Genomic DNA, 26,347 nt, shown 5'->3' with positions numbered 1-26,347 from the left:
GGGGGATGTTCAGCACTTGAACAGCATCAGGATTTGCTGGTGATATGAAACTGAACTCAGTGCAAAGCAACTAAATTCTGAATCTACAGGGCTGACAGTGATCCCTGGTCCAGGTTTGCAACCCCTCCTGCTCTCCTCCTCCTCCTTCTCCTCCTCTTCTTTCTCCTCTTCCTTTTGTCTTTGAAGAACTGCTTTGCCCATGTTTTCTCCTTATTCCTCATTGTGCCTGTGTGATGCCTTCCTCTGGTGTATTTTCACAGAGGTTTCACTAAACTTTAAAGAGAAATACAATCCCTGCTTTACTTGTGAGACAAGTGCACCTGCTAAAACTGGGGATAGGCAAAGGAGGAGTCTCCATAGTAAATGAGTGACTTAGGTTGCAGTGATATTGAGGGAAAAAGCTTAGCTATTTTATGGGATGCAGGAATAAGAAAATTTTATCTTCATCTCTGAAGTTTAGGGGTTTTAGGGGTTTTGTTTTTCATTCTGTGAAAGACTGGGGGACTGTTTAAACTTAGAACAGTATGTGTTAGTTTGAAGATCAAGTTTTCAAAAAACTGTAATATTTCAGATGTGTGAAAAAATTAAAGAATGCCTTGTTTTAAACTGGGGAAGTACTCCTACCCCACAAACTGAAAGAATATTGAAATTTTACTAACTTATAGGGTAGAAGCATCTTCATGGAAAAGTTGCAAGTGGTGAAGACCATGTGAGTGTAATGGAGAAAGTAATAAAAATAATAAAAAATTAGGAGCTGAAGCCAGAAAAAGATTTAGCAAGAAGTGAGCTTCTTAACTGCAAAGCTGGTCAATTATTGGGATAGGCTGCCAAAGCAAATGAGGTAATTTCCATGATTTTCTGTCTTTAAATGAAAACGAAGAAAACTTCACAAAATATTTCCTTCAACCAAGTTTAAGTTACTGGGCCATGTCCTGAGCTATCTGTAATTCAAAAGTATGTTTTTGCTTTAAAGACTGAATCATGTATCATTTGAAACAAAAAGTCAAAAATATATTCTTAATGAAGAGCACTTTCCTCAAAAATGATTTATTTATTCATGCGCAAACAATGAAATTAAAACTGGAAAAAAGGTTTCAACTGAGATAAGAATCAAGTCCCTGAGAAAGTCAGTATCTTTTCCTTCAACATAAATAACATTTATTCTGATTTTCTTTTAGAGTTTCAAAAGTGCTTTTTAGTTGACACTATGCTTCCTGAACTCTGATTTTGATTGTGTCTGAGACTTTTTCTGATCAGCTTATACTCTGGAGCTGTGTTACTGTTATGTTAGTTTAGGGAATTACTGATACCCTTTAACAGTATGCTTGGAAAATAATGTATCACCAACACCTGTGAGAAAGTGGCTCTTCAGAGGATGGCCTTTGAGATTAAACTCCCATGCAGTCCCAGACTGTGTATATGTGCAACAGTTCTCAGATTTTAGCAGAACCAGACTGTTTTGTCACTGGACTTAGGAATTTGCCTTCTCACAGCCATCAATCATTTAATGTAGAAAAGCCATGTCAACAATGTTGTCATAATACTGTTAAGTGACATAAGAAATGTGATCTCCTGCTTCAGCTGCTCCAGCTCAGTTTTCTGCTGCCCAGCTGCTGGAGCCCAGGTCCGTGCCCAGGATGGATTCAGGGTCTCTGCTCACACTCAGGGATGCAGCTGCTGCTTTCCCAGCTGCTGCTTCAGCAGTAGCAAAGAGGCCACATATCCCAGAGACAAAACCACAAAGTCACACAGATGCAGAGGACACTGGCATGGCTGATCACACTTGTGGCTACACACAGGACTCACATACAGCACAGACACAGGGAGCCAGGTCCCCTCTTTAGCTTGCATAGAGAAGAGGTCAGTCATGGTGGCACACACACACTCTCAATCTCTGTGTTCACAAGCACACAACTATTTGCAGATCCCTCGAGCATCACCACAGCTCCTCTGTTGCCCCTGCCCCCTGCTTGGATCCCTTAACTTTCACTGCCCCATGGGTCCCCTGCTTGCCTGCTGGTCGAGCTTGGTGTTCACTGCAAGCACATGCACAGAGCTCAGGCACAGCACAGAGGTCGGTGTCCCTCAGGCACTGCACATTGACAGTTCCTCCTGCGAGTACCAGCACAGCCTAACACCCTGTCCCAGCTTGCATTTACTGGTGAACACACACACTTCTCATTCCCACCAGGACTGGGGATGATACAGATACCCTGCCTCAGCAACCTGCACCAGGCACACAGGTGCCTTCTCCAGACACTCTTTCACATACTCTTTGAAATACCTTTGGTCCTTTGATAGCAGTTTTGCATGTATATCAAACTGTCAAACTGGGAGCCAACAACCTGTTGTGTTCCAGAAAGTTCACAGCCATAATGAAATTCTATTCCCAGCCTTCATGATTTTGCAGTTTAATATTTTAAGACAAAAAAATAAAAACAAAAAAGAACTCCAGGGAATACATTAGAGCAATTCTAGATAAGAATAAAATGATTGCACAAACTGCAATAAATTATGATTATAGTACATCAACTGTCTAAATAAAACCAAGTGTATCAGTATCAGTAAAAATTAAAGAATAATTTATATCTCTACCCTTCCTACATAAGGCATATTTAAGTGTGGCATTAAAGCAAAAGAACAAGGACCATGCTTTTTGAAGTAAAGGAATCAATCACACTTTGAACTCAATGGGTTTATACATTTGTAGCTGTATTATGTTGGTAACATCTCAAATCAGTTACCAATTTTATTGGAATGCACAGAATAATGTCTTCCTTCAAAACATCTGATAGACTACACTGAAGCCTCATGATAATTTAATTGCTTCGTTGCATTCCTGTTTATATCACAGAAAAACTATTAACATTATACTTGGACTTTGTATAAAAAACAATTCGCTGGTAATAATCTCTGGGATGAGTTAGAAGACTGAGCTTCGTCATAAATGCACAATATGAGATTGCCCTCACCCTAAGGAGCTGATAATATAAAAATACTTTAACCTGAAGTACAGAATTTCTCATTTACTTCTGCTATAAACACTGCAGAGAATTTTGAATGATCAACTTACACAAAGAGTAATTGAAGGCAAAACAATTACCTTGTATTTTCATCCTGGATTATTTCAATAAAACCCTTGTAACATGATGCTCTGTATTTCATGTAGAACTAACTTAAATTATATAATGCAAAATAGGGCAACAGTCATAATATCCAATTAACAGGAACATGTGTAAGCTGTGACAGTGACACAATAAAGACATTGCAGTAGAGAGACACTGGCAATGGTTAAATAACTATTAAAAAAGCTGCTTGAATAAGTAATTGATTACCATGCTCTATATAATTAGGGGGTATGTTGTCCATATCCATATGAATATCAAATTATAGACACATCTCATTCAAAAAAATTAATTTCTTTCCTAGGAAAAAAGGAAATTCCTCCTTCCCCATATCAATTGACAGGCAAACCAAAACAAAACCATTTCTGAAATTTGAAGTACTATTTACATTTCCTTATAATTTGTGTTTTACCTCTCTTGGTCTTCTTTATTTGAGCCTTTCCCAAATTTAATGGCAAAACTGTTATAGATGTCAATTTTGTTGGTATCCCAAAGTAAACATGCCTGGTCAACTTGATACATGAATGTAGAAATTGATCCTACCTATAATTCATCTATGTTCTGAAAATGCATAAAATGAACACAAGGGAAGAAAAAGTCTTTTTTAGTATTCTCCCCTTGCATCCTGTTTCATAAAGGTCTGGATTATGTAATTCAGATACATATCCAGTTGGAGAACTAGTTGTCAGCATGTTTACAGAGAGTCACATAGAGCCACATAAAACCAAATAGGTTGGGAAAGACCTCTGAAATCACTGAGTCCAATCTTTGACTGAACACCATCCTGTCAACTAAATCATGGCACTAAGTGGCATGTCCAGTCTTTCCTTGAAGACCTATAGGGACAGTGACTTCACCACCTCCCTGGCAAGTTCATTCCAATGTCTAATCACCCTTTCTGTGAAGAAATTCATCCTAATGTCCTACCTAAACCTTCCCTGGCACAGCTTAAAACAATGCACTCTTATCCTATTAGTAATTGTCGGGCAGAAGAGACAGAGTTCAAACTGATTAAAACCACCTCTCAGAAAGTTATAAAGTGATAAGATCACAGCCATGTACTTCCTTTTCTACAGGCTGAAAAATCTCAGCTCCCTATGTTGCTCTTCACAAAATGGTGTTCTGGCCCATGCACCAGCTTCACTGACCTTCCCTGGGCCTGCTCCAACTAGTCAAAGTCCTCCCTGAAATGAAAGGCCCAAAACTGCACACAGAATTTGATGTGTGGCCATACCAGTGCCCAGCACAGAGGGACAATCCCTGCCCTTGTCCTGCTGGCACCACTATTGCTGATACAGAAGGCCAGGAGACTACCAGCCTTTTGTCCATGCGGGAACACACAGTCTCAGGTTCAGCTGCTGTCAGCCAACACCTCCATGCACACTCCACTGGGGAGGTTTCAAGACACTCTGCCCTCAGCCTGGAAAATTGAAGGGGGATGTTGTGGCCAAACTCAAGGGCCAGAACGTCACTGTGTGGATTGTCATACTTTCAGCATTTGCCCATGGATTTAGCTGATCCCAGCCTTTCTTAAGAGATTTTCTGCGATTCAGCAGGTTGACATTGCAACTTAACTTGATGTATTCACAGATTTGAAAATCATAACCTAAATCCTTTCACCCAAATGATCAAAAAAGTCATTAAAAAAAAAAAATGGATCCAGCATTCATCGCATGGGGACAAGAAAAAGGAAGAAGACAAAAACTTAATACAGCAAAGTTCACAGACACACTCTAGGCCAGATAGTTCTGAACCCAACAAAGTGCACCTGGACAAGCCCTGGGCTGATGGCTTTTTCAGTATTGTACTGTGGGAGATGGAGTCAAAGGCTTTACTCGAGTCCTGGGAGAGTCCATGCACAGCTTTTCCCCAAGCCCTGGGGGCGCTCACGAACGCCTCAAAAATAATCACATTGCTCAGACAGGACCTGCCTTATCTAAACCCACACTGGCTGGACCTGATCCCTCAGCTGCCCTTTCTGAGCCATGTGAACCCACTCATGATGATCTGCTCCAGAACCTTGCCAGGCTGACTGGCCTGGAGTTCCTCGCATATTCCCTGCGGCCCTGCTTGGACGTGGATGTCACATTTGGCACCTCCAGCCATTTGGGACCTCCTCGATTGCCTGGGACTGATAATAAAGGAGAGAGAGGTGCTTAGCGAGCTCTTCCAGCAGCTCCCTGAGGGGGAGGACACCCAGAGGACTCCCGCTCGTCCCACAGACTTGTCAGTGTCTCAGTGGCTCTGCAGGTCACCAAAGATTTCCTTCTGCAATACAGGTCTGCTCCCCATCCCTCCCTGCTGGCTCAGGGCCTGCTTGTCCTCCACATAATTGGTCTGAGTACTGAGGAGTGAGGCAAAGAAGGCACTCAGTACCTCAGCTTATTCTTCCTCCTTTGTGACCATATTCAACCATGCATCCAACAAAGAATGAAGGTTTTCCTTGGCCCTCTTTTGTTCTTAATCTTCTTAAACAAACACTTTTAATTGTCTTTACAGTAGTGGCTAGAAGAAGTGCCAATAGAGCTTTTGCCTTCCTGATTATCTTTCTACATGATGTGGGACCAGGGCATGGGGCATGTGGTGGGCTGGGTGGGAAAAGCATTTTGGCAGAGCACAGGGATTCTTTGGGCATGTTTAGGGAAGAAACAGGCAGTGAGCCATCGGGAGAGGAAAAATCGTAAGCAAAGTCAAGGGGCAAATGTCGAAATAAAATGCCTTTGTGACCAAGGGTGTTTCCATGTCTCTCCATGACGAGGGGTGGCCGTGCCCACCAGGCCTTTGTGACCCGCGCTGGCATCATGCCCGGAGGCCATTGTGACACAGGCCCGTGCGGTGACCCGGAGGGCTCTTGTGGGGCCAAACCCCTGGCATTGCCACTCCCAGGAGAGCAGCTCTCTGAGGAGGCAGCAGCTCTCTCTCTCTCACGAGGCAGCAGCTCCTCAAGAGGAAGCAGCTTTCTTGGGTGCCTTTGGCCAGTGTTCGTCAGAGCACCGCCAAAATGTCAAAGAGACAGGAGGCGAACGCCCACTGCCAGTCCCGTGAGGGGCAGCCGCTGCTGTCCAAGCGGCAACAGGTCAGGGACGGGGATGGAGGGAGAGGCTGCACGGAGCTGGGGGAGGGCTGGGGGCAGAGACCGCCAGCCAGGCCTGGCACCAGGCCTTGCTCTGGGGAGGAGCCGTTGCCAGGGCGGCCTGGGTGAAGGAAAGCCTCTGAGCAGAGCTGGGAACTCAGCCCAGCCTGGCTGCCCTGGTCAGCACCTGCTTTAGGGCCAGGCCTGGGCCTGCCAGCACGAGGGAGGGACAGCATGTCCCCACAGCCACCTCCATCCCAGACCTCCTCCTGCTTCCCACAGGTGCCCCAGAGGCTGCCGCAGGCAGCAGCGGATGTCACGTTGGTGACCATCATGCCCCTCCACGGGGACAGACTGGTTCCCAGACAGGACACCTCACAGACACCAACAGGACAGAGAACAAAGGAGGCCAGCCTGGAGAGGGGGCATTCTCTGCCCCACAGTGGCACCGTCACACGGACACAAATATTGTCCGTGTCAGACTTGCCGCCTCTCCACGGCCCTCCACTGACAGTGACACCTCCATGCTGGTTCAGGCCTGAAATGCCAAAATCAGCCTCGACAAGGGTCAAGCTGCCCCTTCTGCCAGCAGCCCCAGCAGCCTCGGCGTCTTCTCCCAAACGCAGAGCACAGTCTGCAGACCCTGTCAGCAGCCGCAGCCGAGAGCTTGTGACACCTTCTCCATGGGGCTCTCTGGCTGCTGACAGGGCCCAGGTAACACCTTCCCCGCCCAGCTCAGCTGAACGGCTCTGGCAAGGGTCAGTGGCAGGGCAGGGCCATCGCCTGCCCCCCCTGCGAGGTGCAGGTGTTGTGCCGCTGCACACAGGGACCCAGCCTGCCTGGGAGCACCTGGGGCACAGCGAGACGGAGGAGCTCTCTGAGGTGCAGGGAGAGCACGGTGGCAAAACGTCCAGAGACCTGCTTAGAGGCCGTGCCCCGTGCCTGTGGGAAGATACATCCATCAAGTCCACTGGCACCCAGGAGCACTCATGTGTCTGCCAGGAGGCAGATTCTAAGGCCCAAGTGCTCCCCAGCACTCCCGGCTTGACCGAAGGCTCCACAGGAGAGACGGGAAACTCCTCTGAGCTCATGTCTCCTGGCCTGATTGCAGAGCTGTGCTCTCCCTCTGACAACTCGTGGGTCGGGAACACTTTGCTAAAGGACCCGGAGAAGTGCGAGGAAGAAGAGTTTGCAGACACAGAGGCTGCAGGAGACGAAGACAGAGACTCCCAGAGTGTGTCACTGGCCCCACTGAAAGTGGAAAAGGCAGAGGCAGAAGCTTCTGCCCTGGCCGGAGATCCCTGGGAGGAGGGGCCCAGTGAGCTTTTCCCCATCACAGAGCCCGAGGAAACCTCAGGCTTCTCAGGTTCCTCTTCATCTGGAGACCCCTCTGAGAGGAAGGGAACTCATCGGCCAGCAGAGCAAAGCGCCCAGGGCAAACTGCCGTGCACGGAGACTGAGGAGGCTTCAAAGCACCTTCTGCATATCACAGCAGAGGAGCTGGAGGAGTTGGAGGAAGACATCCTCTCCTCAGTGGATCAAGAAAGCCCCTTGGTGCCGCACAGCATTTGCAGCTGGGGCAAAGACTGTGCAGGAGAGACTGAACACCACTCACAGCTCGTGCCTCCTGACCTGTTTGAAGAGCTGTGGTCTCTCTTTAACAACAAGGACGTGCCATGCTGGGACACTCGTGTAGACCAGTTGCTGGAAAAGTGGGAGGAAGAAGAGCTCCCTGACAGAGACACAGCAGGAGAGGGGGACAGTGAGCCAGAGAGTGAACTGTGTCTCCCCCTGCACGATGAAGAAGCGGAGCCAGCAGGTTCTCCTCTGGTCAGTGATCCCTGTGATGAGGGGCACAGCGAGGCTCTCCTCAGGGCACCACCCGAAGAGGCAAAGGCGTCGGCTTGTGTCTCGACTGCAAATCCCATGGAGGAAGCCGATGCAGCATGCATGGAAGCTATCTGTTCTCAGGCCAGCCTTGCCCAGGAAAATCCCTGTGGGGCTGAGGCAATGCCAAGAGCTTGCCCTGTGCCTGCCCAGCCCCCGACATGCAGTGTTCCTTCGTCCCCCACTGACAGGCCCACTGTCCCACAGCCCCCGGCCCCACGGCGATGGCGCTCCATCGTCAGGGGGGCCCGGCGGGCACTGAGGCGGCTTTTCTCCTTCAGCTGCCTCAGGGGACAACCAGAGGAGTGAGCCCGGCTGCTGGCACCAGGCAGATCTCAAGAGATGGCTGCTCACCCTCATGCTATCAAGCTCCCAGAGTTAAAGAAACAGGAGGCTTGTAGCGGGTGCACTGACGCATGGTTGGGTGGATCAACCGACAGCGTCCGCGTTAGGAGGTGAGAAATCCTCTGTGGACCTCTGCATTGCAGGCAAAGGAAGGCACACGCATCCTCCTTTCGTATGTCATTTAAGAAAAGGCATCCCTGGATCCCCACAACATGGACTGGAGAAAAGGTAAGGGCTAACCCAGGAAGAATCTGAGGCCCCCATCTCTGCCTCCACAAGAACCACTAGGCCTCTTCACCGTCAAGAAGCACATTGTGACCAAGGACCGACAAGTCGCTGCTGGAGCTTGCATGGTGTCTCTCCTCTGCTTGATTTCTCCACTTCCTTTGTGCACTTCTGTGGATGATACAACTGTCCCTGAAAAGGGCCCCTGGGATCTTGTGCACTGAGACAATGAAACCTTTCATGAGTGATGCCCGCCCCCCAACCCCTACAAAAACCCCTGTTATATTTTAGGATTTCTATTGGTCTTTTACTTTACTAGATGATTGGTCTTTTCTCACTGAGAATCTTAAAGTAATTGGATAGTTTTTAACTTACAATTTTACTGGTTAGAAATTCAATCCCCCTGAAATCTAGAAAGACCCCTTACTATGCTACGTAATTGGATTTTGCTGGTAGAACCCTTCAAAAAAATAAAGCTACCTTCAGAACTTCTATGGCATTGTCTCGGAGTCTTTTCCTAGTAGCTGTGTAGCTGACCCTCTGCCTCAGGAGCCCTTGGAGCTATCTGGACCCGTAGCAGCCCGAAGCTAGAACCACCCTAGCCTTGGCAGCTACACACTTCCCTCCAGTCTCCCCCTCTCCTTCTTACCTTCTTCTTTTATAGTCTTTCCTATCTCTCTGCCTCCCATTTAAATAAAATAAAATTCCTGTTGGTGATGTTGGTAGATGGATATGTTGGCACCTTAATTTGTGCAGAGGTATATTACACTAATCATGCCATAACAGGGGCACATGGCTGCACACAGCACTCAAGGTTTGGCTCCCCAGTGCTCAGCACAGAGGGACAATCACTGCCCTGGTCCTGCTGGCCACACTGGTTCCTACAAAGGAGGCCAGGATGCCACTGGCCTTCTCGCCCACATGGGCACATGCTGGCTCACAGTTGGCCACTGTCAGCCACCAGCCCCAGAGCCTTTCCTGCTGGGCAAATTTCCTGCCACTCTGTCCCCAGTGTGTTTACGAATGGATGTGAGGGTTGATTTGTGTGTCTTTTATAGTTTGTAAAACAACTTCTCTTAATCAAGAATATTTCCTTTATCTCTTCCCACATCTGCTCTCTGCAATGGGTACACACAGCCTGGAGAACTGCAAGGGCCTTGCTGGGACATGAGGTCAGGACCTGTCTTAGCTCTTTGTGGAACTCAGACTTGCACTATCCATCCCACCTGTCCACATCTCCCCTGCAGAGCCGTCCTACTTTCCTGAATGTTGACACTCCCACCCACCTTGGTGGTGTCACAAATTTACTACTGAAGGTACCCACGATGCCCTTGGCCACATCAGCAGGACAGACTGGGCACAGGGGACACCACTACTGACTGGACACCAACTGGATGCAGCACCATTCGCAGCCAGTCTCTGGACATGACCGTCCTGACAGTTCTGAGCCCAACAAAGAGTGCACCTGGCCAAGCCCTGGGCTGATGGCTTTTTCAGTATTGTGCTGTGGGAGGTGGAGTCAAAGGCTTTGCTCGAGTCCTGGGAGAGTCCATGCACAGCTTTTCCCCAAGCCCTGGGGGCGCTCACGAACGCCTCAAAAATAATCACATTGCTCAGACAGGACCTGCCTTATCTAAACCCACACTGGCTGGACCTGATCCCTCAGCTGCCCTTTCTGAGCCATGTGAACCCACTCATGATGATCTGCTCCAGAACCTTGCCAGGCTGACCGGCCTGGAGTTCCTCGCATATTCCCTGCGGCCCTGCTTGGACGTGGATGTCACATTTGGCACCTCCAGCCATTTGGGACCTCCTCGATTGCCTGGGACTGATAATAAAGGAGAGAGAGGTGCTTAGCGAGCTCTTCCAGCAGCTCCCTGAGAGGGAGGACACCCAGAGGACTCCCGCTCGTCCCACAGACTTGTCAGTGTCTCAGTGGCTCTGCAGGTCACCAAAGATTTCCTTCTGCAATACAGGTCTGCTCCCCATCCCTCCCTGCTGGCTCAGGGCCTGCTTGTCCTCCACATAATTGGTCTGAGTACTGAGGAGTGAGGCAAAGAAGGCACTCAGTACCTCAGCTTATTCTTCCTCCTTTGTGACCATATTCAACCATGCATCCAACAAAGAATGAAGGTTTTCCTTGGCCCTCTTTTGTTCTTAATCTTCTTAAACAAACACTTTTAATTGTCTTTACAGTAGTGGCTAGAAGAAGTGCCAATAGAGCTTTTGCCTTCCTGATTATCTTTCTACATGATGTGGGACCAGGGCATGGGGCATGTGGTGGGCTGGGTGGGAAAAGCATTTTGGCAGAGCACAGGGATTCTTTGGGCATGTTTAGGGAAGAAACAGGCAGTGAGCCATCGGGAGAGGAAAAATCGTAAGCAAAGTCAAGGGGCAAATGTCGAAATAAAATGCCTTTGTGACCAAGGGTGTTTCCATGTCTCTCCATGACGAGGGGTGGCCGTGCCCACCAGGCCTTTGTGACCCGCGCTGGCATCATGCCCGGAGGCCATTGTGACACAGGCCCGTGCGGTGACCCGGAGGGCTCTTGTGGGGCCAAACCCCTGGCATTGCCACTCCCAGGAGAGCAGCTCTCTGAGGAGGCAGCAGCTCTCTCTCTCTCACGAGGCAGCAGCTCCTCAAGAGGAAGCAGCTTTCTTGGGTGCCTTTGGCCAGTGTTCGTCAGAGCACCGCCAAAATGTCAAAGAGACAGGAGGCGAACGCCCACTGCCAGTCCCGTGAGGGGCAGCCGCTGCTGTCCAAGCGGCAACAGGTCAGGGACGGGGATGGAGGGAGAGGCTGCACGGAGCTGGGGGAGGGCTGGGGGCAGAGACCGCCAGCCAGGCCTGGCACCAGGCCTTGCTCTGGGGAGGAGCCGTTGCCAGGGCGGCCTGGGTGAAGGAAAGCCCCAGAGACAATGAGCAGAGCTGGGAACTCAGCCCAGCCTGGCTGCCCTGGTCAGCACCTGCTTTAGGGCCAGGCCTGGGCCTGCCAGCACGAGGGAGGGACAGCGTGTCCCCACAGCCACCTCCATCCCAGACCTCCTCCTGCTTCCCACAGGTGCCCCAGAGGCTGCCGCAGGCAGCAGCGGATGTCACGTTGGTGACCATCATGCCCCTCCACGGGGACAGACTGGTTCCCAGACAGGGCACCTCACGGACACCAACAGGACAGAGAACAAAGGAGGCCAGCCTGGAGAGGGGGCATTCTCTGCCCCACAGTGGCACCGTCACACGGACACAAATATTGTCCGTGTCAGACTTGCCGCCTCTCCACGGCCCTCCACTGACAGTGACACCTCCATGCTGGTTCAGGCCTGAAATGCCAAAATCAGCCTCGACAAGGGTCAAGCTGCCCCTTCTGCCAGCAGCCCCAGCAGCCTCGGCGTCTTCTCCCAAACGCAGAGCACAGTCTGCAGACCCTGTCAGCAGCCGCAGCCGAGAGCTTGTGACACCTTCTCCATGGGGCTCTCTGGCTGCTGACAGGGCCCAGGTAACACCTTCCCCGCCCAGCTCAGCTGAACGGCTCTGGCAAGGGTCAGTGGCAGGGCAGGGCCATCGCCTGCCCCCCCTGCGAGGTGCAGGTGTTGTGCCGCTGCACACAGGGACCCAGCCTGCCTGGGAGCACCTGGGGCACAGCGAGACGGAGGAGCTCTCTGAGGTGCAGGGAGAGCACGGTGGCAAAACGTCCAGAGACCTGCTTAGAGGCCGTGCCCCGTGCCTGTGGGAAGATACATCCATCAAGTCCACTGGCACCCAGGAGCACTCATGTGTCTGCCAGGAGGCGGATTCTAAGGCCCAAGTGCTCCCCAGCACTCCCGGCTTGACCGAAGGCTCCACAGGAGAGACGGGAAACTCCTCTGAGCTCATGTCTCCTGGCCTGATTGCAGAGCTGTGCTCTCCCTCTGACAACTCGTGGGTCGGGAACACTTTGCTAAAGGACCCGGAGAAGTGCGAGGAAGAAGAGTTTGCAGACACAGAGGCTGCAGGAGACGAAGACAGAGACTCCCAGAGTGTGTCACTGGCCCCACTGAAAGTGGAAAAGGCAGAGGCAGAAGCTTCTGCCCTGGCCGGAGATCCCTGGGAGGAGGGGCCCAGTGAGCTTTTCCCCATCACAGAGCCCGAGGAAACCTCAGGCTTCTCAGGTTCCTCTTCATCTGGAGACCCCTCTGAGAGGAAGGGAACTCATCGGCCAGCAGAGCAAAGCGCCCAGGGCAAACTGCCGTGCACGGAGACTGAGGAGGCTTCAAAGCACCTTCTGCATATCACAGCAGAGGAGCTGGAGGAGTTGGAGGAAGACATCCTCTCCTCAGTGGATCAAGAAAGCCCCTTGGTGCCGCACAGCATTTGCAGCTGGGGCAAAGACTGTGCAGGAGAGACTGAACACCACTCACAGCTCGTGCCTCCTGACCTGTTTGAAGAGCTGTGGTCTCTCTTTAACAACAAGGACGTGCCATGCTGGGACACTCGTGTAGACCAGTTGCTGGAAAAGTGGGAGGAAGAAGAGCTCCCTGACAGAGACACAGCAGGAGAGGGGGACAGTGAGCCAGAGAGTGAACTGTGTCTCCCCCTGCACGATGAAGAAGCGGAGCCAGCAGGTTCTCCTCTGGTCAGTGATCCCTGTGATGAGGGGCACAGCGAGGCTCTCCTCAGGGCACCACCCGAAGAGGCAAAGGCGTCGGCTTGTGTCTCGACTGCAAATCCCATGGAGGAAGCCGATGCAGCATGCATGGAAGCTATCTGTTCTCAGGCCAGCCTTGCCCAGGAAAATCCCTGTGGGGCTGAGGCAATGCCAAGAGCTTGCCCTGTGCCTGCCCAGCCCCCGACATGCAGTGTTCCTTCGTCCCCCACTGACAGGCCCACTGTCCCACAGCCCCCGGCCCCACGGCGATGGCGCTCCATCGTCAGGGGGGCCCGGCGGGCACTGAGGCGGCTTTTCTCCTTCAGCTGCCTCAGGGGACAACCAGAGGAGTGAGCCCGGCTGCTGGCACCAGGCAGATCTCAAGAGATGGCCGCAAACCCTCATGCTATCAAGCTCCCAGAGTTAAAGAAACAGGAGGCTTGTAGCGGGTGCACTGACGCATGGTTGGATGGATCAACCGACAGCGTCCGCGTTAGGAGGTGAGAAATCCTCTGTGGACCTCTGCATTGCAGGCAAAGGAAGGCACACGCATCCTCCTTTCGTATGTCATTTAAGAAAAGGCATCCCTGGATCCCCACAACATGGACTGGAGAAAAGGTAAGGGCTAACCCAGGAAGAATCTGAGGCCCCCATCTCTGCCTCCACAAGAACCACTAGGCCTCTTCACCGTCAAGAAGCACATTGTGACCAAGGACCGACAAGTCGCTGCTGGAGCTTGCATGGTGTCTCTCCTCTGCTTGATTTCTCCACTTCCTTTGTGCACTTCTGTGGATGATACAACTGTCCCTGAAAAGGGCCCCTGGGATCTTGTGCACTGAGACAATGAAACCTTTCATGAGTGATGCCCGCCCCCCAACCCCTACAAAAACCCCTGTTATATTTTAGGATTTCTATTGGTCTTTTACTTTACTAGATGATTGGTCTTTTCTCACTGAGAATCTTAAAGTAATTGGATAGTTTTTATCTTACAATTTTACTGGTTAGAAATTCAATCCCCCTGAAATCTAGAAAGACCCCTTACTATGCTACGTAATTGGATTTTGCTGGTAGAACCCTTCAAAAAAATAAAGCTACCTTCAGAACTTCTATGGCATTGTCTCGGAGTCTTTCCTAGTAGCTGTGTAGCTGACCCTCTGCCTCAGGAGCCCTTGGAGCTATCCGGACCCGTAGCAGCCCGAAGCTAGAACCACCCTAGCCTCGGCAGCTACACACTTCCCTCCAGTCTCCCCCTCTCCTTCTTACCTTCTTCTTTTATAGTCTTTCCTATCTCTCTGCCTCCCATTTAAATAAAATAAAATTCCTGTTGGTGATGTTGGTAGATGGATATGTTGGCACCTTAATTTGTGCAGAGGTATATTACACTAATCATGCCATAACAGGGGCACATGGCTGCACACAGCACTCAAGGTTTGGCTCCCCAGTGCTCAGCACAGAGGGACAATCACTGCCCTGGTCCTGCTGGCCACACTGGTTCCTACAAAGGAGGCCAGGATGCCACTGGCCTTCTCGCCCACATGGGCACATGCTGGCTCACATTTGGCCACTGTCAGCCACCAGCCCCAGAGCCTTTCCTGCTGGGCAAATTTCCTGCCACTCTGTCCCCAGTGTGTTTACGAATGGATGTGAGGGTTGATTTGTGTGTCTTTTATAGTCTGTAAAACAACTTCTCTTAATCAAGAATATTTCCTTTATCTCTTCCCACATCTGCTCTCTGCAATGGGTACACACAGCCTGGAGAACTGCAAGGGCCTTGCTGGGACATGAGGTCAGGACCCGTCTTAGCTCTTTGTGGAACTCAGACTTGCACTATCCATCCCACCTGTCCACATCTCCCCTGCAGAGCCGTCCTACTTTCCTGAATGTTGACACTCCCACCCACCTTGGTGGTGTCACAAATTTACTACTGAAGGTACCCACGATGCCCTTGGCCACATCAGCAGGACAGACTGGGCACAGGGGACACCACTACTGACTGGACACCAACTGGATGCAGCACCATTCGCAGCCAGTCTCTGGACATGACCGTCCTGACAGTTCTGAGCCCAACAAAGAGTGCACCTGGCCAAGCCCTGGGCTGATGGCTTTTTCAGTATTGTGCTGTGGGAGGTGGAGTCAAAGGCTTTGCTCGAGTCCTGGGAGAGTCCATGCACAGCTTTTCCCCAAGCCCTGGGGGCGCTCATGAACGCCTCAAAAATAATCACATTGCTCAGACAGGACCTGCCTTATCTAAACCCACACTGGCTGGACCTGATCCCTCAGCTGCCCTTTCTGAGCCATGTGAACCCACTCATGATGATCTGCTCCAGAACCTTGCCAGGCTGACCGGCCTGGAGTTCCTCGCATATTCCCTGCGGCCCTGCTTGCACATGGATGTCACATTTGGCACCTCCAGCCATTTGGGACCTCCCCGATTGGCCGGGACTGATAATAAAGGAGAGAGAGGTGCTTAGCGAGCTCTTCCAGCAGCTCCCTGAGGGGGAGGACACCCAGAGGACTCCCGCTCGTCCCACAGACTTGTCAGTGTCTCAGTGGCTCTGCAGGTCACCAAAGATTTCCTTCTGCAATACAGGTCTGCTCCCCATCCCTCCCTGCTGGCTCAGGGCCTGCTTGTCCTCCACATAATTGGTCTGAGTACTGAGGAGTGAGGCAAAGAAGGCACTCAGTACCTCAGCTTATTCTTCCTCCTTTGTGACCATATTCAACCATGCATCCAACAAAGAATGAAGGTTTTCCTTGGCCCTCTTTTGTTCTTAATCTTCTTAAACAAACACTTTTAATTGTCTTTACAGTAGTGACTAGAAGAAGTGCCAATAGAGCTTTTGCCTTCCTGATTATCTTTCTACATGATGTGGGACCAGGGCATGGGGCATGTGGTGGGCTGGGTGGGAAAAGCATTTTGGCAGAGCACAGGGATTCTTTGGGCATGTTTAGGGAAGAAACAGGCAGTGGGCCATCGGGAGAGGAAAAATCGTAAGCAAAGTCAAGGGGCAAATGTCGAAATAAAATGCCTTTGTGACCAAGGGTGTTTCCATGTCTCTCCATGACGAGGGGTGGCCGTGCCCACCAGGCCTTTGTGACCCGCGCTGGCATCATGCCCGGAGGCCATTGTGACACAGGCCCGTGCGGTGACCCGGAGGGCTCTTGTGGGGCCAAACCCCTGGCATTGCCACTCCCAGGAGAGCAGCTCTCTGAGGAGGCAGCAGCTCTCTCTCTCTCACGAGGCAGCAGCTCCTCAAGAGGAAGCAGCTTTCTTGGGTGCCTTTGGCCAGTGTTCGTCAGAGCACCGCCAAAATGTCAAAGAGACAGGAGGCGAACGCCCACTGCCAGTCCCGTGAGGGGCAGCCGCTGCTGTCCAAGCGGCAACAGGTCAGGGACGGGGATGGAGGGAGAGGCTGCAAGGAGCTGGGGGAGGGTTGGGGGCAGAGACCGCCAGCCAGGCCTGGCACCAGGCCTTGCTCTGGGGAGGAGCCGTTGCCAGGGCGGCCTGGGTGAAGGAAAGCCCCAGAGACAATGAGCAGAGCTGGGAACTCAGCCCAGCCTGGCTGCCCTGGTCAGCACCTGCTTTAGGGCCAGGCCTGGGCCTGCCAGCACGAGGGAGGGACAGCGTGTCCCCACAGCCACCTCCATCCCAGACCTCCTCCTGCTTCCCACAGGTGCCCCAGAGGCTGCCGCAGGCAGCAGCGGATGTCACGTTGGTGACCATCATGCCCCTCCACGGGGACAGACTGGCTCCCAGACAGGACACCTCACGGACACCAACAGGACAGAGAACAAAGGAGGCCAGCCTGGAGAGGGGCATTCTCTGCCCCACAGTGGCACCGTCACACGGACACAAATATTGTCCGTGTCAGACTTGCCGCCTCTCCACGGCCCTCCACTGACAGTGACACCTCCATGCTGGTTCAGGCCTGAAATGCCAAAATCAGCCTCGACAAGGGTCAAGCTGCCCCTTCTGCCAGCAGCCCCAGCAGCCTCGGCGTCTTCTCCCAAACGCAGAGCACGGTCTGCAGACCCTGTCAGCAGCCGCAGCCGAGAGCTTGTGACACCTTCTCCATGGGGCTCTCTGGCTGCTGACAGGGCCCAGGTAACACCTTCCCCGCCCAGCTCAGCTGAACGGCTCTGGCAAGGGTCAGTGGCAGGGCAGGGCCATCGCCTGCCCCCCCTGCGAGGTGCAGGTGTTGTGCCGCTGCACACAGGGACCCAGCCTGCCTGGGAGCACCTGGGGCACAGCGAGACGGAGGAGCTCTCTGAGGTGCAGGGAGAGCACGGTGGCAAAACGTCCAGAGACCTGCTTAGAGGCCGTGCCCCGTGCCTGTGGGAAGATACATCCATCAAGTCCACTGGCACCCAGGAGCACTCATGTGTCTGCCAGGAGGCGGATTCTAAGGCCCAAGTGCTCCCCAGCACTCCCGGCTTGACCGAAGGCTCCACAGGAGAGACGGGAAACTCCTCTGAGCTCATGTCTCCTGGCCTGATTGCAGAGCTGTGCTCTCCCTCTGACAACTCGTGGGTCGGGAACACTTTGCTAAAGGACCCGGAGAAGTGCGAGGAAGAAGAGTTTGCAGACACAGAGGCTGCAGGAGACGAAGACAGAGACTCCCAGAGTGTGTCACTGGCCCCACTGAAAGGGGAAAAGGCAGAGGCAGAAGCTTCTGCCCTGGCCGGAGATCCCTGGGAGGAGGGGCCCAGTGAGCTTTTCCCCATCACAGAGCCCGAGGAAACCTCAGGCTTCTCAGGTTCCTCTTCATCTGGAGACCCCTCTGAGAGGAAGGGAACTCATCGGCCAGCAGAGCAAAGCGCCCAGGGCAAACTGCCGTGCACGGAGACTGAGGAGGCTTCAAAGCACCTTCTGCATATCACAGCAGAGGAGCTGGAGGAGTTGGAGGAAGACATCCTCTCCTCAGTGGATCAAGAAAGCCCCTTGGTGCCGCACAGCATTTGCAGCTGGGGCAAAGACTGTGCAGGAGAGACTGAACACCACTCACAGCTCGTGCCTCCTGACCTGTTTGAAGAGCTGTGGTCTCTCTTTAACAACAAGGACGTGCCATGCTGGGACACTCGTGTAGACCAGTTACTGGAAAAGTGGGAGGAAGAAGAGCTCCCTGACAGAGACACAGCAGGAGAGGGGGACAGTGAGCCAGAGAGTGAACTGTGTCTCCCCCTGCACGATGAAGAAGCGGAGCCAGCAGGTTCTCCTCTGGTCACTGATCCCTGTGATGAGGGGCACAGCGAGGCTGTCCTCAGGGCACCACCCGAAGAGGCAAAGGCGTCGGCTTGTGTCTCGACTGCAAATCCCATGGAGGAAGCCGATGCAGCATGCATGGAAGCTATCTGTTCTCAGGCCAGCCTTGCCCAGGAAAATCCCTGTGGGGCTGAGGCAATGCCAAGAGCTTGCCCTGTGCCTGCCCAGCCCCCGACATGCAGTGTTCCTTCGTCCCCCACTGACAGGCCCACTGTCCCACAGCCCCCGGCCCCACGGCGATGGCGCTCCATCGTCAGGGGGGCCCGGCGGGCACTGAGGCGGCTTTTCTCCTTCAGCTGCCTCAGGGGACAACCAGAGGAGTGAGCCCGGCTGCTGGCACCAGGCAGATCTCAAGAGATGGCTGCTCACCCTCATGCTATCAAGCTCCCAGAGTTAAAGAAACAGGAGGCTTGTAGCGGGTGCACTGACGCATGGTTGGGTGGATCAACCGACAGCGTCCGCGTTAGGAGGTGAGAAATCCTCTGTGGACCTCTGCATTGCAGGCAAAGGAAGGCACACGCATCCTCCTTTCGTATGTCATTTAAGAAAAGGCATCCCTGGATCCCCACAACATGGACTGGAGAAAAGGTAAGGGCTAACCCAGGAAGAATCTGAGGCCCCCATCTCTGCCTCCACAAGAACCACTAGGCCTCTTCACCGTCAAGAAGCACATTGTGACCAAGGACCGACAAGTCGCTGCTGGAGCTTGCATGGTGTCTCTCTTCTGCTTGATTTCTCCACTTCCTTTGTGCACTTCTGTGGATGATACAACTGTCCCTGAAAAGGGCCCCTGGGATCTTGTGCACTGAGACAATGAAACCTTTCGTGAGTGATGCCCGCCCCCCAACCCCTACAAAAACCCCTGTTATCTTTTAGGATTTCTATTGGTCTTTTACTTTACTAGATGATTGGTCTTTTCTCACTTAGAATCTTAAAGTAATTGGATAAGTTTTTAACTTACAATTATACTGGTTAGAAATTCAATCCCCCTGAAATCTAGAAAGACCCCTTACTATGCTACGTAATTGGATTTTGCTGGTAGAACCCTTCAAAAAAATAAAGCTACCTTCAGAACTTCTATGGCATTGTCTCGGAGTCTTTCCTAGTAGCTGTGTAGCTGACCCTCTGCCTCAGGAGCCCTTGGAGCTATCTGGACCCGTAGCAGCCCGAAGCTAGAACCACCCTAGCCTCGGCAGCTACACACTTCCCTCCAGTCTCCCCCTCTCCTTCTTACCTTCTTCTTTTATAGTCTTTCCTATCTCTCTGCCTCCCATTTAAATAAAATAAAATCCCTGTTGGTGATGTTGGTAGATGCTCCTGTTGGCACCTTAATTTGTGCAGAGGTATATTACACTAATCATGCCATAACAGGGGCACATGGCTGCACACAGCACTCAAGGTTTGGCTCCCCAGTGCTCAGCACAGAGGGACAATCACTGCCCTGGTCCTGCTGGCCACACTGGTTCCTACAAAGGAGGCCAGGATGCCACTGGCCTTCTCGCCCACATGGGCACATGCTGGCTCACATTTGGCCACTGTCAGCCACCAGCCCCAGAGCCTTTCCTGCTGGGCAAATTTCCTGCCACTCTGTCCCCAGTGTGTTTACGAATGGATGTGAGGGTTGATTTGTGTGTCTTTTATAGTTTGTAAAACAACTTCTCTTAATCAAGAATATTTCCTTTATCTCTTCCCACATCTGCTCTCTGCAATGGGTACACACAGCCTGGAGAACTGCAAGGGCCTTGCTGGGACATGAGGGCAGGACCCGTCTTAGCTCTTTGTGGAACTCAGACTTGCACTATCCATCCCACCTGTCCACATCTCCCCTGCAGAGCCTTCCTACTTTCCTGAATGTTGACACTCCCACCCACCTTGGTGGTGTCACAAATTTACTGCTGAAGGTACCCACGATGCCCTTGGCCACATCAGCGGGACAGACTGGGCACAGGGGACACCACTACTGACTGGACACCAACTGGATGCAGCACCATTCGCAGTCAATCTCTGGACATGACCGTCCTGACAGTTCTGAGCCCAACAAAGAGTGCACCTGGCCAAGCCCTGGGCTGATGGCTTTTTCAGTATTGTGCTGTGGGAGGTGGAGTCAAAGGCTTTGCTCGAGTCCTGGGAGAGTCCATGCACAGCTTTTCCCCAAGCCCTGGGGGCGCTCATGAACGCCTCAAAAATAATCACATTGCTCAGACAGGACCTGCCTTATCTAAACCCACACTGGCTGGACCTGATCCCTCAGCTGCCCTTTCTGAGCCATGTGAACCCACTCATGATGATCTGCTCCAGAACCTTGCCAGGCTGACCGGCCTGGAGTTCCTCGCATATTCCCTGCGGCCCTGCTTGCACATGGATGTCACATTTGGCACCTCCAGCCATTTGGGACCTCCTCGATTGCCCGGGACTGATAATAAAGGAGAGAGAGGTGCTTAGCGAGCTCTTCCAGCAGCTCCCTGAGGGGGAGGACACCCAGTGGACTCCCGCTCGTCCCACAGACTTGTCAGTGTCTCAGTGGCTCTGCAGGTCACCAAAGATTTCCTTCTGCAATACAGGTCTGCTCCCCATCCCTCCCTGCTGGCTCAGGGCCTGCTTGTCCTCCACATAATTGGTCTGAGTACTGAGGAGTGAGGCAAAGAAGGCACTCAGTACCTCAGCTTATTCTTCCTCCTTTGTGACCATATTCAACCATGCATCCAACAAAGAATGAAGGTTTTCCTTGGCCCTCTTTTGTTCTTAATCTTCTTAAACAAACGCTTTTAATTGTCTCTACAGTAGTGGCTAGATGAAGTGCCAATAGAGCTTTTGCCTTCCTGATTATCTTTCTACATGATGTGGGGCCAGGGCATGGGGCATGTGGTGGGCTGGGTGGGAAAAGCATTTTGGCAGGGCACAGGGATTCTTTGGGCATGTTTAGGGAAGAAACAGGCAGTGGGCCATCGGGAGAGGAAAAAATTGTAAGCAAAGTCAAGGGGCAAATGTCGAAATAAAATGCCTTTGTGACCAAGGGTGTTTCCATGTCTCTCCATGACGAGGGGTGGCCGTGCCCACCAGGCCTTTGTGACCCGCGCTGGCATCATGCCTGGAGGCCATTGTGACACAGGCCCGTGCGGTGACCCGGAGGGCTCTTGTGGGGCCAAACCCCTGGCATTGCCACTCCCAGGAGAGCAGCTCTCTGAGGAGGCAGCAGCTCTCTCTCTCACGAGGCAGCAGCTCCTCAAGAGGAAGCAGCTTTCTTGGGTGCCTTTGGCCAGTGTTCGTCAGAGCACCGCCAAAATGTCAAAGAGACAGGAGGCGAACGCCCACTGCCAGTCCCGTGAGGGGCAGCCGCTGCTGTCCAAGCGGCAACAGGTCAGGGACGGGGATGGAGGGAGAGGCTGCACGGAGCTGGGGGAGGGCTGGGGGCAGAGACCGCCAGCCAGGCCTGGCACCAGGCCTTGCTCTGGGGAGGAGCCGTTGCCAGGGCGGCCTGGGTGAAGGAAAGCCTCAGAGACAATGAGCAGAGCTGGGAACTCAGCCCAGCCTGGCTGCCCTGGTCAGCACCTGCTTTAGGGCCAGGCCTGGGCCTGCCAGCACGAGGGAGGGACAGCGTGTCCCCACAGCCACCTCCATCCCAGACCTCCTCCTGCTTCCCACAGGTGCCCCAGAGGCTGCCGCAGGCAGCAGCGGATGTCACGTTGGTGACCATCATGCCCCTCCACGGGGACAGACTGGCTCCCAGACAGGGCACCTCACGGACACCAACAGGACAGAGAACAAAGGAGGCCAGCCTGGAGAGGGGGCATTCTCTGCCCCACAGTGGCACCGTCACACGGACACAAATATTGTCCGTGTCAGACTTGCCGCCTCTCCACGGCCCTCCACTGACAGTGACACCTCCATGCTGGTTCAGGCCTGAAATGCCAAAATCAGCCTCGACAAGGGTCAAGCTGCCCCCTCTGCCAGCAGCCCCAGCAGCCTCGGCGTCTTCTCCCAAACGCAGAGCACAGTCTGCAGACCCTGTCAGCAGCCGCAGCCGAGAGCTTGTGACACCTTCTCCATGGGGCTCTCTGGCTGCTGACAGGGCCCAGGTAACACCTTCCCCGCCCAGCTCAGCTGAACGGCTCTGGCAAGGGTCAGTGGCAGGGCAGGGCCATCGCCTGCCCCCCCTGCGAGGTGCAGGTGTTGTGCCGCTGCACACAGGGACCCAGCCTGCCTGGGAGCACCTGGGGCACAGCGAGACGGAGGAGCTCTCTGAGGTGCAGGGAGAGCACGGTGGCAAAACGTCCAGAGACCTGCTTAGAGGCCGTGCCCCGTGCCTGTGGGAAGATACATCCATCAAGTCCACTGGCACCCAGGAGCACTCATGTGTCTGCCAGGAGGCGGATTCTAAGGCCCAAGTGCTCCCCAGCACTCCCGGCTTGACCGAAGGCTCCACAGGAGAGACGGGAAACTCCTCTGAGCTCATGTCTCCTGGCCTGATTGCAGAGCTGTGCTCTCCCTCTGACAACTCGTGGGTCGGGAACACTTTGCTAAAGGACCCGGAGAAGTGCGAGGAAGAAGAGTTTGCAGACACAGAGGCTGCAGGAGACGAAGACAGAGACTCCCAGAGTGTGTCACTGGCCCCACTGAAAGTGGAAAAGGCAGAGGCAGAAGCTTCTGCCCTGGCCGGAGATCCCTGGGAGGAGGGGCCCAGTGAGCTTTTCCCCATCACAGAGCCCGAGGAAACCTCAGGCTTCTCAGGTTCCTCTTCATCTGGAGACCCCTCTGAGAGGAAGGGAACTCATCGGCCAGCAGAGCAAAGCGCCCAGGGCAAACTGCCGTGCACGGAGACTGAGGAGGCTTCAAAGCACCTTCTGCATATCACAGCAGAGGAGCTGGAGGAGTTGGAGGAAGACATCCTCTCCTCAGTGGATCAAGAAAGCCCCTTGGTGCCGCACAGCATTTGCAGCTGGGGCAAAGACTGTGCAGGAGAGACTGAACACCACTCACAGCTCGTGCCTCCTGACCTGTTTGAAGAGCTGTGGTCTCTCTTTAACAACAAGGACGTGCCATGCTGGGACACTCGTGTAGACCAGTTGCTGGAAAAGTGGGAGGAAGAAGAGCTCCCTGACAGAGACACAGCAGGAGAGGGGGACAGTGAGCCAGAGAGTGAACTGTGTCTCCCCCTGCACGATGAAGAAGCGGAGCCAGCAGGTTCTCCTCTGGTCACTGATCCCTGTGATGAGGGGCACAGCGAGGCTCTCCTCAGGGCACCACCCGAAGAGGCAAAGGCGTCGGCTTGTGTCTCGACTGCAAATCCCATGGAGGAAGCCGATGCAGCATGCATGGAAGCTATCTGTTCTCAGGCCAGCCTTGCCCAGGAAAATCCCTGTGGGGCTGAGGCAATGCCAAGAGCTTGCCCTGTGCCTGCCCAGCCCCCGACATGCAGTGTTCCTTCGTCCCCCACTGACAGGCCCACTGTCCCACAGCCCCCGGCCCCACGGCGATGGCGCTCCATCGTCAGGGGGGCCCGGCGGGCACTGAGGCGGCTTTTCTCCTTCAGCTGCCTCAGGGGACAACCAGAGGAGTGAGCCCGGCTGCTGGCACCAGGCAGATCTCAAGAGATGGCTGCTCACCCTCATGCTATCAAGCTCCCAGAGTTAAAGAAACAGGAGGCTTGTAGCGGGTGCACTGACGCATGGTTGGATGGATCAACCGACAGCGTCCGCGTTAGGAGGTGAGAAATCCTCTGTGGACCTCTGCATTGCAGGCAAAGGAAGGCACACGCATCCTCCTTTCGTATGTCATTTAAGAAAAGGCATCCCTGGATCCCCACAACATGGACTGGAGAAAAGGTAAGGGCTAACCCAGGAAGAATCTGAGGCCCCCATCTCTGCCTCCACAAGAACCACTAGGCCTCTTCACCGTCAAGAAGCACATTGTGACCAAGGACCGACAAGTCGCTGCTGGAGCTTGCATGGTGTCTCTCCTCTGCTTGATTTCTCCACTTCCTTTGTGCACTTCTGTGGATGATACAACTGTCCCTGAAAAGGGCCCCTGGGATCTTGTGCACTGAGACAATGAAACCTTTCATGAGTGATGCCCGCCCCCCAACCCCTACAAAAACCCCTGTTATATTTTAGGATTTCTATTGGTCTTTTACTTTACTAGATGATTGGTCTTTTCTCACTGAGAATCTTAAAGTAATTGGATAGTTTTTATCTTACAATTTTACTGGTTAGAAATTCAATCCCCCTGAAATCTAGAAAGACCCCTTACTATGCTACGTAATTGGATTTTGCTGGTAGAACCCTTCAAAAAAATAAAGCTACCTTCAGAACTTCTATGGCATTGTCTCGGAGTCTTTCCTAGTAGCTGTGTAGCTGACCCTCTGCCTCAGGAGCCCTTGGAGCTATCCGGACCCGTAGCAGCCCGAAGCTAGAACCACCCTAGCCTCGGCAGCTACACACTTCCCTCCAGTCTCCCCCTCTCCTTCTTACCTTCTTCTTTTATAGTCTTTCCTATCTCTCTGCCTCCCATTTAAATAAAATAAAATTCCTGTTGGTGATGTTGGTAGATGGATATGTTGGCACCTTAATTTGTGCAGAGGTATATTACACTAATCATGCCATAACAGGGGCACATGGCTGCACACAGCACTCAAGGTTTGGCTCCCCAGTGCTCAGCACAGAGGGACAATCACTGCCCTGGTCCTGCTGGCCACACTGGTTCCTACAAAGGAGGCCAGGATGCCACTGGCCTTCTCGCCCACATGGGCACATGCTGGCTCACATTTGGCCACTGTCAGCCACCAGCCCCAGAGCCTTTCCTGCTGGGCAAATTTCCTGCCACTCTGTCCCCAGTGTGTTTACGAATGGATGTGAGGGTTGATTTGTGTGTCTTTTATAGTCTGTAAAACAACTTCTCTTAATCAAGAATATTTCCTTTATCTCTTCCCACATCTGCTCTCTGCAATGGGTACACACAGCCTGGAGAACTGCAAGGGCCTCGCTGGGACATGAGGTCAGGACCCGTCTTAGCTCTTTGTGGAACTCAGACTTGCACTATCCATCCCACCTGTCCACATCTCCCCTGCAGAGCCGTCCTACTTTCCTGAATGTTGACACTCCCACCCACCTTGGTGGTGTCACAAATTTACTACTGAAGGTACCCACGATGCCCTTGGCCACATCAGCGGGACAGACTGGGCACAGGGGACACCACTACTGACTGGACACCAACTGGATGCAGCACCATTCGCAGCCAGTCTCTGGACATGACCGTCCTGACAGTTCTGAGCCCAACAAAGAGTGCACCTGGCCAAGCCCTGGGCTGATGGCTTTTTCAGTATTGTGCTGTGGGAGGTGGAGTCAAAGGCTTTGCTCGAGTCCTGGGAGAGTCCATGCACAGCTTTTCCCCAAGCCCTGGGGGCGCTCATGAACGCCTCAAAAATAATCACATTGCTCAGACAGGACCTGCCTTATCTAAACCCACACTGGCTGGACCTGATCCCTCAGCTGCCCTTTCTGAGCCATGTGAACCCACTCATGATGATCTGCTCCAGAACCTTGCCAGGCTGACCGGCCTGGAGTTCCTCGCATATTCCCTGCGGCCCTGCTTGCACATGGATGTCACATTTGGCACCTCCAGCCATTTGGGACCTCCTCGATTGCCCGGGACTGATAATAAAGGAGAGAGAGGTGCTTAGCGAGCTCTTCCAGCAGCTCCCTGAGGGGGAGGACACCCAGAGGACTCCCGCTCGTCCCACAGACTTGTCAGTGTCTCAGTGGCTCTGCAGGTCACCAAAGATTTCCTTCTGCAATACAGGTCTGCTCCCCATCC

The 26,347-nt window shown here is 52.9% G+C and overlaps 4 protein-coding genes across 6 annotated transcripts; all 4 read left to right on the top strand.

Moving 5' to 3' along the window:
• The first annotated feature begins 6,003 nt into the window (after window positions 1–6,003).
• Window positions 6,004–9,147, top strand: LOC130250059 (uncharacterized). Of its 2 annotated transcripts, XR_008839889.1 has the most exons (3): window positions 6,004–6,201; window positions 6,481–8,540; window positions 8,617–9,147. XR_008839889.1 is itself a non-coding variant. In XM_056485379.1 (2 exons), the coding sequence occupies exons 1-2, from the start codon at window positions 6,127–6,129 to the stop codon at window positions 8,392–8,394; spliced, it is 1,989 nt and encodes a 662-aa protein (XP_056341354.1). In that variant the 5' UTR covers window positions 6,004–6,126; the 3' UTR covers window positions 8,395–9,147. The 2 variants fall into 2 exon arrangements, 1 of the variants encoding a protein (XP_056341354.1); XM_056485379.1 differs by having other exon boundaries at window positions 6,481–9,147.
• Window positions 9,148–11,230: 2,083 nt separating this feature from the next.
• On the top strand, window positions 11,231–14,383 carry LOC130250189 (uncharacterized). The gene is made up of 2 exons (XM_056485631.1): window positions 11,231–11,428; window positions 11,716–14,383. Exons 1-2 carry the CDS (start codon window positions 11,354–11,356, stop codon window positions 13,627–13,629), a joined length of 1,989 nt encoding a protein of 662 aa, XP_056341606.1. The 5' UTR covers window positions 11,231–11,353; the 3' UTR covers window positions 13,630–14,383.
• A 2,081-nt stretch (window positions 14,384–16,464) lies between these two features.
• Window positions 16,465–19,617, top strand: LOC130250269 (uncharacterized). Of its 2 annotated transcripts, XR_008839955.1 has the most exons (3): window positions 16,465–16,662; window positions 16,950–19,008; window positions 19,178–19,617. XR_008839955.1 is itself a non-coding variant. In XM_056485763.1 (2 exons), the coding sequence occupies exon 2, from the start codon at window positions 17,210–17,212 to the stop codon at window positions 18,860–18,862; it is 1,653 nt and encodes a 550-aa protein (XP_056341738.1). In that variant the 5' UTR covers window positions 16,465–16,662; window positions 16,950–17,209; the 3' UTR covers window positions 18,863–19,617. The 2 variants fall into 2 exon arrangements, 1 of the variants encoding a protein (XP_056341738.1); XM_056485763.1 differs by having other exon boundaries at window positions 16,950–19,617.
• A 1,954-nt stretch (window positions 19,618–21,571) lies between these two features.
• Window positions 21,572–24,850, top strand: LOC130250027 (nascent polypeptide-associated complex subunit alpha, muscle-specific form-like). Its single transcript, XM_056485306.1, has 2 exons — window positions 21,572–21,895; window positions 22,183–24,850. The coding sequence occupies exons 1-2, from the start codon at window positions 21,572–21,574 to the stop codon at window positions 24,094–24,096; spliced, it is 2,238 nt and encodes a 745-aa protein (XP_056341281.1). The 3' UTR covers window positions 24,097–24,850.
• The last annotated feature ends 1,497 nt before the right edge of the window (window positions 24,851–26,347 follow it).

Source organism: Oenanthe melanoleuca, chromosome 2, assembly GCF_029582105.1.
Source record: "Oenanthe melanoleuca isolate GR-GAL-2019-014 chromosome 2, OMel1.0, whole genome shotgun sequence".
Taxonomy (NCBI): domain Eukaryota; kingdom Metazoa; phylum Chordata; class Aves; order Passeriformes; family Muscicapidae; genus Oenanthe; species Oenanthe melanoleuca.
The sequence above is the reverse complement of the archived record's forward strand: the minus strand, read 5'-3'. Positions and strand labels throughout refer to the sequence as shown.

Bases quoted from the DNA above. Each gene is read 5' to 3' on its own strand.
- LOC130250027 (XM_056485306.1), top strand. From the start codon at position 21,572: ATGACGAGGGGTGGCCGTGCCCACCAGGCCTTTGTGACCCGCGCTGGC. The intron at 21,896-22,182 runs GTCAGGGACGGG...TGCTTCCCACAG, and splicing joins TGCTGTCCAAGCGGCAACAG to GTGCCCCAGAGGCTGCCGCA.
- LOC130250059 (XM_056485379.1), top strand. From the start codon at position 6,127: ATGTCAAAGAGACAGGAGGCGAACGCCCACTGCCAGTCCCGTGAGGGG. The intron at 6,202-6,480 runs GTCAGGGACGGG...TGCTTCCCACAG, and splicing joins TGCTGTCCAAGCGGCAACAG to GTGCCCCAGAGGCTGCCGCA.
- LOC130250269 (XM_056485763.1), top strand. From the start codon at position 17,210: ATGCCAAAATCAGCCTCGACAAGGGTCAAGCTGCCCCTTCTGCCAGCA.
- LOC130250189 (XM_056485631.1), top strand. From the start codon at position 11,354: ATGTCAAAGAGACAGGAGGCGAACGCCCACTGCCAGTCCCGTGAGGGG. The intron at 11,429-11,715 runs GTCAGGGACGGG...TGCTTCCCACAG, and splicing joins TGCTGTCCAAGCGGCAACAG to GTGCCCCAGAGGCTGCCGCA.